The sequence below is a fragment of the Hylaeus volcanicus genome, chromosome 5, assembly GCF_026283585.1.
Source record: "Hylaeus volcanicus isolate JK05 chromosome 5, UHH_iyHylVolc1.0_haploid, whole genome shotgun sequence".
Classification (NCBI taxonomy): Eukaryota; Metazoa; Arthropoda; class Insecta; order Hymenoptera; family Colletidae; genus Hylaeus; species Hylaeus volcanicus.
Window position 1 is genome coordinate 30137576 of NC_071980.1, and position 13377 is coordinate 30150952.

At 48.7% G+C, this 13377-nt stretch overlaps 1 protein-coding gene across 5 annotated transcripts in view; it reads left to right on the forward strand.

Annotated features, from left to right (window-relative positions):
- Positions 1–414: 414 nt before the first annotated feature.
- Positions 415–13377, forward strand: part of LOC128876512 (dachshund homolog 2) — a 173229-nt gene continuing 160266 nt past the window's right edge. For 2 of the 5 annotated variants that reach the window (XM_054122942.1, XM_054122943.1), the window contains exon 1: positions 416–2078. In XM_054122942.1, coding sequence (XP_053978917.1) covers positions 1294–2078 — 785 coding nt within the window. In that variant the 5' untranslated portion in view covers positions 416–1293. Of the gene's footprint in view, positions 2079–13377 lie in introns of all 5 variants that reach the window. The other 3 variants (XM_054122939.1, XM_054122938.1, XM_054122940.1) reach the window with 3 other exon arrangements.

The following is a 13377-nucleotide window of genomic DNA, read 5'->3' on the forward strand; positions in this document are numbered from 1 at the left end:
TAGAATTTAGGAGTGGCGAGACGAGGCGCGGGAGGGGGGAGGGGCTACACACCAGCGGAGGGGGAGGTCGCGAGGAAAAAGAAGAAATCCCCACTCGTAGCGCGTAGATCGGCGGTAGGTTCGAATCGTACTGTCTTGTCGGTACTCGCGTCTGCGTCTGGATGTCTCCGTGTGTTAGTCGCCCCCGGAATCGTCCCGTTCGGCGTCGTCGGTGGCAGAGGTTGCCGCTTGGTGGGGAACGTTCGCTGGTCTCTCTACTGTGCGGGGGGAAGGTTCGTAGGCGTCTACGCCGCGAGGTTTCCGTCCAATGAGGACAACTGCCACCCCGGTGGCTCCGCCAACCGGATACTCGGTTGCGCGCACAGAACGCCCATCCTCCCCGTTCCTCGAGCTCCCACCGATGTTTTTATTTATTACATCTGTGACTGGGTAGGGAAATACTCCCGACTCGACCGAGAGAGCGTTTGCCACTTTGAGAACGAGCAACGCGCGTTCCTGCGAGTTACCGCCGCAGCCGCTTTCATCGTTGTCGTCGTTGTGATCGTTGCCGTCGTCGCGTACGCTGTCACCGTCGACAGCATCCTCGTCGGCCGTGGTGTACTTAGGTGTGCGTCGCGCGTCACTCGTCGTCGCGTCGCGTCGGTTCGTTCGCGTCCACGTTGGTCGTCGACAAACTCTGTCGCGACATCCGCGTTGTTCCAGTCACAGCTTCGCTCCGGTGTGCTCGAATTTCGCGAGTGAAAGAGGCTAGCAGCTACGCGTCCGCTAGGTACAACTCGGAGTTTTTGGGGTGTCGATCGTTAGGCGAGGGGCAGCTCGGCTGCTCCTCGAGAGTAGCTGCCCGACACGCGGAACACACGGACCAGTCCGCGTCGAGAACGAGCACGAGGTCGCGAGTAGAGTGACAGAGTGACACCGGCCGATTGTCATGGACAGGGCTGTTGGAGTGGTTGTGCACAGTGAAGTTGTTGTCTGCGCGTGCATGGCCCAATCTGCTACGTGAGCCGCGCGACAGTTTGGTTCAAGTGTGCAGTGACGTTTGCCTGGCCGATATCGTGGATCGAACGCGACGCGACGCATCTCGTCGGCTGGTTCCGGCAGCCGAGCGAGAATCGGAGTAGCGAGTCTAGCATGCGTTGACTCGTGGCGGCTAGTCGCTCGTTTCCCGTGGTGTCCACGTGGCGCGAGACAACCGAAACCAAACAATCGAAACACGTAGAATCGTTTCAGATCGCCGCAGCTCCGACACAACGTCTTCTACTAACGGATAGACGCGCGCCTTTCGGACACCCCATGGACCACGGAGCGATGGATAGCTCTTCCGACCACAGCAGTCGTGCCAGTCCCGTAACCGGCAGTCCGAAGCATCCCCACAGCCCATCGGGTCAACAGAGCAAGCAGCAGCAGCAGCTTCACGGTTCTCAGCATCAACCGCCGCCGTCGCACCAGCAGCCCCATCCGCGGGACCAGATTCGCGAGCAACAATCGCAACAGCAACACCGCGGCGTTCCCACGCCGGGATCGCCAACCAGAGGTTCGCCACCTCAAGGACTTCCGTTGAGTCCACCGCCTCTTTCCGCAGGAGGAGCACCCGGTGCACCTCCAGGAATGGTCCCACGTATGCCAGGACTACCGCCACCGGGATTAGGGTTGCTGGGACAGCTCGGCGGCATGCTCAGCGGCCACCATGGCTCGCCGCTCGAGCTGATGGCCGCGCATCACGCGGTTCTGCCTCCGAGGTCCTACAACAGCCCGCCGCCGATAAGCACCAGCGATCCCACCGCGAACGAATGCAAACTGGTGGACTATCGCGGTCAGAAAGTAGCCGCGTTCATCATCGCCGGGGACACGATGCTCTGCCTCCCCCAGGCCTTCGAGCTCTTCCTCAAGCACCTCGTCGGAGGTCTGCACACCGTCTACACGAAGCTGAAGAGGCTCGATATAGTGCCGTTGGTGTGCAACGTCGAGCAAGTTAGGATTCTACGGGGACTCGGAGCCATCCAGCCTGGCGTCAATCGGTGCAAGCTGCTCAGCTGCAAGGACTTCGACGTGCTCTACAGGGATTGCACTACAGCCAGGTAAGCGTAGACGAATAACGTTAGCCTAAGAAGATTTCTTGTCCCGTTCACGAATGGGGAGGGAGGCCGAATAGCCTTTCGAATAGTATTCGATGACACGCGACGATAACAACGTCGGTACATAGAGCCACCTACGGCTGATCGTCGGTTTTGTAGCTCCTGCTGCCGCGAACGGAAGCTACGATCCTCGCGTGTATTAATAACGCCCGGTGTCGCCTCTGGGCAGCACTTTATCTTCGACCAGCTACGTTACGTACGGCGCTACCGGTCGACCAAAAAATATTTTAATCGCGCGTCCGCTTCTTCTCGATGCCCAGCGTTTGCTTGCTACCGAGATCGTGCATTTCTTACAGCTACCCCTTTGCTACGTTTTACGCCTCCGTTTCGAGTTTTCTTTTCTTTACTGGACAGACTCTATTCGAAGCATCGATTTCGATCACGTACGATTCCAATTCAATATTCTCCATCCACTCCCTCGATCGCGTCCCAAACTACGGGAAGGAGATTCGGCCAGAGGCACGTGCCCTTGGCTCTCTGGAATTGTCAACGGGCCTCCGCGCCAACAGGTGTCCCTTTCACGGCAGTTTCTCTGAATGAATCGTCCCCACCGACGAGACAGAGAGAAGTGGCTGTAGTACAAGCTTACCCCACCCACGAGTCAGACGGCAGACGAAACGGAATGGTAAACGGAACGAGGGGATCCAGCGTTATCCGGGGAAAATATTGTCCCCGACTTTAGAGTCCTCCGACGCTTCGCGCGACCAGAGTGTTTCCCGATAGTCCTCGCCTCGGGGATGGTTCCTTTGCGTGGGGAGTCGATCGCGTCGTGAAATAGAGATCCTTTGAGAGGGTTGCGTCCAGAGAGGATCGATCGAGAGGTAGATTGGTCGTGGAGAACGACAATAGTATTGCCGGCGGCCTGGCACGCGGGTGGCAGTCGCAACGGAAACGGATTCAGCGCGACACAGAGAGGGCGATGGAGAAAGAGGGTCGAGGGATTCTGTGCTGAGGGAACAGGGATAGGGCGAGACAGAGAAAACGGGAGGAAAGAGAAAGCTGTAGGGATAGGGATCCAAATAATCCCAGTCGCAGTCACAGAACAGAGCTGACCGAGCCGTCGCGACGGCTCGTGCCTCGGTACCACTATATGTATCATTTTGTGTACATTCTTGGAATATGATGTAGAGGAATTGAACAGTGCTAGGAAGCGATAGATAGTTGGAAAAAATTATTCAAGTCTCAGAGTTAGGGAGGTTATTGGTAAAATTGCAGTAGTCCGGTAGCAAGATCGGTCCAAGAAAGGTTAATATAGAGTTAAAATAAATTAATTTTAGTACTGCGCTTCGATTGGCACGACTGTTATCGATATTGAACAAAAGAAATCAGGTGAATGCCATCTGTATTCATGAGGTAATAACGAAACAATTGAAAATTTGCAATTTCCCAACCGATATGCATAAAGATAGCCTCCCCTAAATATTAAAGACATATTTCCACGAGTTCTCGTTTCGATCATGCAAATGGACAATAATTTGTACCGAAATCCATAGAAAACTAAAGTACCTACGCAAGACTATACATTTTACAAAGAAACTGAAAAAGCTAAGTGGTCGAAATTGCTGCCCTCGCGCCGTATAATTTCTTTCATTTTTTACGATCATTCCCATCTTGTTACATACTCTTTCGTAACGTTCTTTTCATTTCGTCGAAAAGAGACCCTTTCAGTTATACTTTTGACGTTGCGCGCGTTTCTTTTCCATCCAAATAATGGAAGGTTTCATAGAACGCCCCGCGAAAGGTGGAAATCTGACGGAGCAACGTTGAATAATGGCGAATGATCGATCATTCTTGCAACGTTTCCTTTGCGACGCGTGGTGTCTATTGTTCCGTTGGAACAGAATTCAACGTCACGTATAGCTTGTGTTTCTTTTCTGGTGTCAATTTCCAACTCTCCAATTGTTGATATTTTATTAGACTAATTCGTAAGGGACGATTCCGTTCAGGCTTCTTTACAAATTTCTGATTCGATACCTTTACATCAAACGCAAAGGTTTATGTTATGCTTGTCCACGATGCCAGATTTTGTCTTTATAACTCGAGGGATAATTTTACAATACGAATCCAAGCAACAGAGGCCATCGCGATTTCGATTTGATCGTTTGCTGGACTTTTCGTATCGATTGGAAAAAGGACGGGCGAGGACGAGGGCGAGGGCGCGGGTCGCGGACGAGAGAGGGCCGCCAGGAAAAATCGGATGATTAAGAGACCGCGGTATGGTCGTCGTGCGTGCGGTGTCCGGTGCTGGTCGCGTGTACCGCTGACGTCGTTACATTCTGATAATGCACGGGCAGTGGTAACACCGGGAACGGCTACACACCGATGTTACGCCTCTACGCGCGCAACGTTTGCGCGCACAGTTACACGCTCCTCTGGCCGCTTCTATCGCCATCGATGCAACAGCATGCACCGAGAACCGCACCGATAATTCAGGGGGATTTTTCTTGCGGTCCCCGCCGCGGCGCCGGCTGCGTCGCATCGCTCGCGTCGCGTCGAGGGACCATCCTGTCCCTCTGTTTAAGAATCTTCAGGAGAAGGGAGCTATTCTGCTTTCGAACGTTAAAAATCGCCACATTTTCCAGCATAAATGATGCTTTGTAGGCATAATCATACTTTTTCACTACCAGTCAACCCTTTAGCCACGATTCATTCTTAGTTTTGTAATTGATTTTTTTTTATCATATACCCGTGCATCTAGAACCACGTTACTTAAAGATGACCCTACGAGTAAAAATTCCAGTAAAAATTGGAACGCTCCATGTTTAATAGCGGAGAAAAGTAGCGATGAAAGGTTATTATTCGCGTGCCAGTGTGTCTCTCTTACCGCGATCTCTCGATGATCGTTGACCAATTAAGTTATCCAGTCGATTAACTCGTTCGTCCCAAAGTCTCGGCGATCGTAATGGCTGTCGCTTACAAATCTCAGGCTTCACGACTGCCCACGCGTCGACCGATCGGCGACAAGAGAATCGTCCCCGATTTGCTCGTCGAGCACGCTCGTTTCTTCTCGGACACGCCTAATTGATGCCGTATACGTTCGCTAACGAGACGGGCCAATTATCCTCGTCAATTTACCTGACCACGGACGATCGAACTCGACGATCCTTGGACTGTCCAACTCGAAACCATCCTCGAAACAAGCTAAATCCTCTCATGAATTTTTATATCCGTCTCGAAACAGAAAACTTGGCTTCGAACGAAGGAAAATGCCTGACCCGTCTTTCTAGATCATTCACCTAAATTCACCGAAGAAATTGCGTGCTCGATAGAAACACGGTCCTCTCCTTTAATCCTCAGGAGACGCGACTGCTGCAACCGTGGTCGATAAATGCCATTAGCCGATCAGATCGATATCTAGCAAACGTACGCTTGTACTCGTTCCTCCTTTTCTTGCTTCTACCCCCTTAAACGCGCGTTTCGCGACGTATACGCGTAACCCACGAACGCTGTAGGATACGTGGGAGTGCGAGCGGCCCTGGACTATAATTCCATGCGCTATTAGCCGTTTAATTATAAAATTGTGCATAGATTAATTGGCTCCCGTAATGGCCCTAACAATGCACGAGACGCGCACTTGGTGAGCGAGAGAGACAGTGGGAGTCTACGCGACGGAGGGGAAGGGAAAAGAGCAGTCTAGTTGCAACGAGGGAAGCGCGTCGGGGAGAGAGAGAGAGAGAGGGAAAGCATCGTTATTAATATTTATTTTCTTGGCTCGTTCCTCCCGAGCTCCTCTCGTCGTTGTTGCCGTGCGCTTATGCACAATCGCGGCGAGTATGGGCGCTCGGTTAAATGGGTATGCGTTCGCAAACGCTCGAAGCGTCTCTTATGGAAAGCAGTACGATTTCCAAATCGGTACGCGCGTACAACGAGTGGATTTTGCGGACGTGAATCGTTCTCCATTCGAGGAAAAATTACGAGGGGAAAATATTCATATTTTATACTTCTTACGCCTCTTCCTCTTAACCAAAGCTTAGATCTTCGATAATGAATCGAATTAAATTGAGAACCCGTAATTAGTTTCAGTATTTACGGGAGCAAAAAGCGTAACATTCGTGGAGCGAGATAAACTTATCGCCTGATAAGGAAATAGATTAAGAGTAGCTGTCGTACGCAGTGCGAGTCTTGAGTAATTCAAATTTTAACTGCGTTACATATGTATATACTCGGGGGGTACTTATCGTGTAACTAGATAGTATTCCTACCTTTATATGAAAATTAACCAAGAGTCGTAAGAGTTGTAAGAAGTGTATAAATATTTATAATGCGAGAGTGAAAGAGAACTGGTTAGTATGCGGTATGGACATCTTTATGACATTCTCGCAATCATTTGGAGAGTACATTTGCAAGTATTTAAAATATCGAAGAGGATCAAATACTAGAGCTACTTGAGGGGAGTAATGAACTATTTCTACACCGGAATGATGCTCAACGAACGATGCTCCATAAAATGCAATCGAATACGCGATAAACCAGCCACAATGCGTTTCAAAACAATCGAGGTTCAGCTTGTTAAAGCTACCTCCACTCTAGAATTTACCTTCAATTATTTATCCATGAGCGATCTATTGTTGCCAACAAAAATACCGGTGTTTCTATATTTGTGCAGAGACGCCGGAAGAAGTCGAGGCTCCGCGAGTGGAACGATAGTTAACGAAATCGCGTTTTCCCAGAGACTATTCCCGTTGCTTGGAAGTTCCCGCGACGATCGAGCCTCGTTGCTTCCATTTATCTTTCCTAGAGAACGTATCCACTTTGCCGCGATTGTATCGGATCGTACATGCCGGCAGCTGCCACGGCCGTTTCAGTTTTTTTGGGGGGTTTCATAACCCACGCGCTCGCTCAACTGGCCCTGCTACGCAGCTTTACGTTTTTAAGGGCTTCTATTATTGCCGGTGGGCTGCTTTTGACATAGATACGCGTTCCGCCGCGGCGCCACGGCCACTCTGCTCCCTTCCATCCCCTTCGCTCTTCATCGTGCTTGCATCGCGCTTGCATCGTGCTTGCATCGTGCTTCTTTCTGTTACTTCGTTATTTGTTTAATAATATATCGAGTTAAATCGTTTCTTTCTAAATTGTGCTTACGTTGAGCAGTCTTTACAGAATCAAAGAAAATTATGGATTATGTTTCTTTTTGCCTTGTTTTCTTTTTTCGAATTCAACAGAAATCTACCAAATATTGTTTCCGATTTTCATTGCTTTTCGCGAGACGCGGAGGAATCGATCGAGACCAGCTCCGATGGTTTCTTCCTTCTTCTCGCCACCCTTCGTTCGAACAACCCCCCTCCCTCGGGCGAGTAATTCTCGGTAATTAATAATCCGCAACAAGTAATAATCGAGGCAGTAATCCGGGCGTAGCGCTGCGACAACCCAGCGTTCTTAATTCTAGATAATTAACGTAAAGACAAACAAGAAGGATTAACCGAACCTGCTGCCTCTTTCCTTTATTTTCCAACCTCCATCCCTCGCTTTAGCTCTCCGTACGCCTCCCCTTCGGAACTTTTTCCAGCGATCCGTGATCGTCTCTCTTCGTTTAACCGTCGTCGAGGAAGTTCTCTCTCCAGGATGCTTCCAGGAATTACTTAATTCTTCCTGCCGGAGGAAAAAGTATCCGATTTCTCCCGTTCACAGGAAAAATTCGAGTCGCGGTCGGCTCGCGGCGCCATCCTTCGTACCATCTAATAATAAACGCCGGGAGACGATGAAATCATTGCTCGTAAACGATGAGAATTCACCAGTGACGGTCTAGGTTGAAGAGAGGGGAGGAAAAGCGAGGAGGAAGTCGAACGAAAGCGCCCGCGGCCAGGATCGCCGATTCCGCTTCGTGCAGCCCGATACGGATGCAAGTCATCGTCAGGGTCGGCATTGTATCGGTGCGGGCGCTAGGCTCCCGTTTCGTGACTCCTCGTCTTTCTTCTCGGTTCGTGCTCGAATCGACGATGGTTCCATTTATTTAGGTGTCCATGGCTCTGTTTATCGACGCGGAGGTTCGCGGGGTCCGAGGTGCTCTAAAGAGAGGAATAGTAACCCTTTGACTACGGTCAATGAAAACTTAAGTATAGCGTCAGGAAGAATTAGGGAATTTTAATTGTTGTTCTTATATACTGGGACGTTGTACACATCCGATTGCAACATTTAGAGACATTATGTGTAGAAATTCGTAACGTTCAACTTTAAGAGCAATCCGCGTTACAGTCCAACTTTTCCACCATTTCAGAATTCGTTCGTATCCAGCATGCTCAGAACTAGATAAGTTACGCCTACCGCATGAATATGCATTTGCTCAGTCGTGTACGTGGCCCGTCGGCCCAGGAAATCGTGTTTCGTTTCGTTTTACCAGAGATACGTCGATCTCGCGATTCTTCGTCGAACAATAATTTGCGAAACGAGTCCAGCGCAAGTTTCTTCGATTTACATTCCGTAGATTTGACAATTTGATAACAGTGACACACCGTAATTACGATCCACCTTTCAGGTACAATTAACGACTCTTAGAAAACGCGGAATCATAGCTGTGTCGCTTTTACGCAAATTACAGAATTGCTGTGTTACGTGATTTGACACATTACTACGCTTTGAAGTTTCCTAGATTAGAAAAATCAGATAATCGTCGTTGTCTTTCATCGAGGACCATCTTAAGCTATTAAGAAAAGTGCCAGTAACTGGGCCCCTATCGTATGGATCTATAACAATGCAGATTTATTGCATTGCATATCCGTCTATATGTTCCGCAATTATACATCCTAGGTTCTTATTTAGTGGTTTTCATTTCATTTCCATTTGCATTTCCTTTGCATATTCATACAAATCAGGTTTACCCGACCTATTTTCATGCTGTATTTCTTTAATCCTTGTTCTTTATTTCCGTTTTATTTTGTCCAGGCTATGCGAAATTAAAGCTAATTTTTTGTTTATACAGATCGTATACAAATACCGTACACCAGAGGGACCAAATAATTCCAAACAAAAAGCTCTATGCTTGCACGAGCGACGTCATTCACATTTTCCTCGCATCTCATCCGACCGTGTCGAACAGCTTTCTCAAACAAACCTGTTATTACCGCCATTATGAATTCGTCGTGTCAGCGCGAAGGGGCACGAACATGGGCGCAAGAAGAGGAACGAAATCTGTTGGCGACACCGACGCCGCCCATCCGTTGGACGCGAGCCGTTATTTTTCAAGGCATTGTTCGCGCGAGTATAAATCATGGCCGAGCCGCGTCGAATATTTAGCGCGGTGATCATGGCGAGGCCCTTTCAGCGTCCCCTCGACGTTATCGCGATCGCGTAGATCGTATCGAAGGGCTCGACGAAAAGTGGACGAGCGGTTCGAGTGATCGATCGAGGGAGAGATCGCGTCGACGCGAGAAACGACGCTCGCGGACAGCCAGCTGGCTCGCAGCTTGACCCTGCTGTTAAGACATCGTAACGTTACGATATCCTAGATTCGCAGATTCTCGAGATGGAGTCGCGAGTGTAGAGATTCGAGTTAGGCCGGAAATCGATCGTTTCGCAGGAACTGGTGACCCACATTAAAACAGCTGACTGTAGAGACAGGGTATCTCGGGGTCCTCCACCCTCGTAACAACAAGGCCTACCCTTCTAAATCGACCCTTTCCCAAAAGACAACCACCCCCTCTCGATACTTTTCCCCCTCGAGCCCCACGTCTTCTATGTTCCAAGGTCCCGCGAACTCTATTCTCCGCTCGGTTAATTATTTTTCAAGCGGGGGTTGGAACTATCCACGTCTTTGGGAGCTAAACGTTCCCACTGCTGAGTTTTCGAAGCAATTGGTTCACATGGCGCTACCAACCGAGACTTTCGGATGTAAAACCTTTGAGATTTAAATTCCCCAACATCGTTTCCTTTGAATACACTACTCCACCAAAATTCAACCCTATCCTATGTCCGATCCAACTGGACACATGGCCCACAATTGGGAAATTTGTACTGCAAAGGGTCGACGAATGGCGTCGATCAAAGCACAATGGACAAGACGGATCCAACGAGAGGAACAGGCTCATCATCCCTCCTCGTTGGTCCGGCTTGTGTACCGGCAATCGCGACGATCATTGGATCGAAACGGCGAGAGTGGAAAAGCTTGGCCTGTAAGGCGGAGCGAGGGGTTGCTCGCAGGATCGAGGCAGGAGGAAGGCTTAAGGGGAAGCAGGGAGGAACACCGGGTGGGGTGTGGGTCGCAACGGTACACGGTAATTTCGAGTGATTCGTGGACGACGTAGAGCATATCGCACCCCCTTCTCGAGAGGGGTTTCGTGCGCACGGCAGCCACTCGAACTCGTTACACACGGTAATTAAACGACGCACGAGACCTCCCTAGTAGACGGGGTATTTTAAGCCACTGTTAAAACTCGATCGTTCTTGTTCTTAACCGTCATCGAACGATGATCCCCTTCTTGGACCCGTTATATACTCGCCAACGACGTTCGTCGAAACTTTTGGCCTAGAGATACCTTTCGTAACCTAATATTTGGTGTTCTTCTTCCAAAAACTAACGCAATCATTATTTTATGTACCTATGAACTTTCTGATTTCGATACAGTTTTGTCGAGTCTGACTCGACATAGGTCCGCAAAAAGTCCAAGGGTGAACCATACATAAACTCGGTGAAATTTTATCTCATTGCACCTGTAATATATGCGTTCTTCACTTGCGTAATAGAGACGCCCTAATAATAACGTAATTAGGAATAGTTCCCAAGTCGAATGGGAGTAGGGCTTCCCTGGGTTGATGACTATTGCTTACATAATTATCGTACAACGTTAACATGCACGGCATGACGCGAGAAATATGATGAAACACGGTACACGATTAGAACCTGGTACTTCGTACGCGGAACGTAGCGATTAGACGCGGAACCTTTCGGACAGCGACAGTATATTCGAAACAGTAATATGCATGGCACAAAGAGTAATATTAATACGTTACTTACTTAACAAACCCTGCCTTGAACCTGTTAATCGTTCTACTCGACGCTTTAATGCTACATAATTATTTAACCAGATTGATAGCGTGTAGAACATGATCTGCTACGTCTTCATCTTAAGGAAACTATCAACGCCACTGTATCATAAATTAACGCTAAACGTACCACGTTGGGTCTATATTAAAATAGTATAAAATTTTGATTTCTGACACAAACGTGTTCCTCGATGTCTAAAGATTCATATAAGCTAAGGTATACTTTATAAAAGTTAATAACACAAATCTCTTAACCACTTCTCTCTAAATTGAAAGTCCCTTAAGTAGGGACCCTTGACGAGCTATCGTACGTTTTATAATGAATATTCGGTCAAGTGTCGCGGATAGGAATCGTCTGACGACCTGGCGATGCTCCGAGCACGCCCCTGGAACAGGATGCTCCTCGCGATGATACGTTTGGGAGTTGGGCAATCGTAGGATCTGAAATTGTCGGAGTGGAATTTCCATAGCGCACGGGAGAGTTGCATTCGCGGGTTTACGACAGGGGAGGGGGAGGTTCCGGCTCGAAGCTACTCGTTCGAGCAGGTAACGTCTCGACGGACGACTGTAATCTAGCGATCTCGGTAGCGGGCAGGATACAGTCGGCACTATAATCGGCGCGGTGTTCCGCGGCGGGATTCGCGGGCAAGAGTCGGGAATGGAGGGAATCGTGTCCGTGCAAGTACCCCCGTTACCCCTTCGGCTGTGCTATCTGGTCGTAAGTCGGGATTGTTTGCCAGTTACCGAGGCGAAATCGCTACCAATCGGGAGCGATGTCGAGGCCAAGCACGTTTGCTCGGCTCGCGTGCCCCGTGAGTTTGGAGCAACGTCGCGCGTCAATCAACGCTAGCTCGAGCCCTCTCACGGACTCCCTGCGAGTATAACGCGATTCTCGACGTCTCGAGTCGATCCTTTCGTACATGGACAGCCGTGTGATGGCTGCCGACATACGTAGACTTCGAAGGGTAGCCCGGTTACAAGTAGACGGAGTCCAAGTCGAACTCGAAGTCGTTCGCTGCTCGTCAGGAGCCATCTATACACGCGTGCGGTCAGCTCGCGTGTTGCACGCACGTCTCTGTTCTCTGTCACTTCTTTCGGTGCACGTCACTCTCCGTTTCAAAGGTTCCACGAGGCGCCAGGCGGGGTTGACTCGCTCTTGACCCGTGGCCAAATTTTTTATTCGCGTGACCGAAGGTGTATATCGTTTTGCTAGATTTTTAGGACAGTTTCAATTACACTACCTATACGAATTTACAAACTTACACTCATATAAAAAATCATTTTCTAAATTATTGCCTGGTCGAAACTACACCAAAAGAACCCAAAGACGAAGCGCGTAGAGTATGTACTCCATTTGTCCAAGTGCTACAAACAGACTCGAACCTACAGGCGTACAGTTAACTGCAGAGTGGTAGGGTAGTCAGGAGGCAGGAAGATAGATCATTCGTCCGTCGATCCACCGACTCAACGTGTGTCTCGCGCGTAACTCGCGCTCTATGATACGAGCAATCGAGATAATTGCCAGCGACGTTGCAATTATATCATTGTACCGAATTACCTGGCGTTTCCCCGGTCGTTACGGTTGTGGACCTCGAGGAACTCGGTTACGTGGTGTTATTAAGCGCAGGCGCGCTATTCGTACATCTAGTCCTGGTTTGCAATTAAACATTTTTTTAGTTTGCTCGAGGCTCGAGAGAAATTTTAGAGAAACCGTGTGGTTGACCTGTTAGACTAGCGATAGTTTTAAAAACCTAGTTTGATACCTAAGAGTACATTAGTATAAATACTCCGATATTTAACTAATAAACTTGGTAGCAAACGAGGGAAGAAGGAAGACGAGTATCTTTACATTTCATATTCCGATGCATCAAGATTTCCAGCCTCATTCTCGATGCATACGGTGTTGCGTTATCGCGTAACAAGATCGGTTTTCGCACATTCGCGCATTTCTTAGGTTTGTTTGTGTTACTTTGAGCGTACTTTCGTACTACCACTGAGCAGGGATGGATAAAATCCTTACGTGGATAAAAATAATAAAACGAATAAGAAGTGAAAAATTCGTGCTGTCTAATTAAAATTACTATCTAAATTACCCAATAAAATAAACATTGCAAATGAGGTCTGTTTAAAACAATTCTAATCGTTTAATCTGACTTCTATCCAGAAGAAATCTCTCCACAATTTTCGCCCTACTTTACCGAATGCTTTATAAATACCTCAGGCTCTCCTGCAGCCGTGAATAACTCTAACAACCAAAAGGCACGAA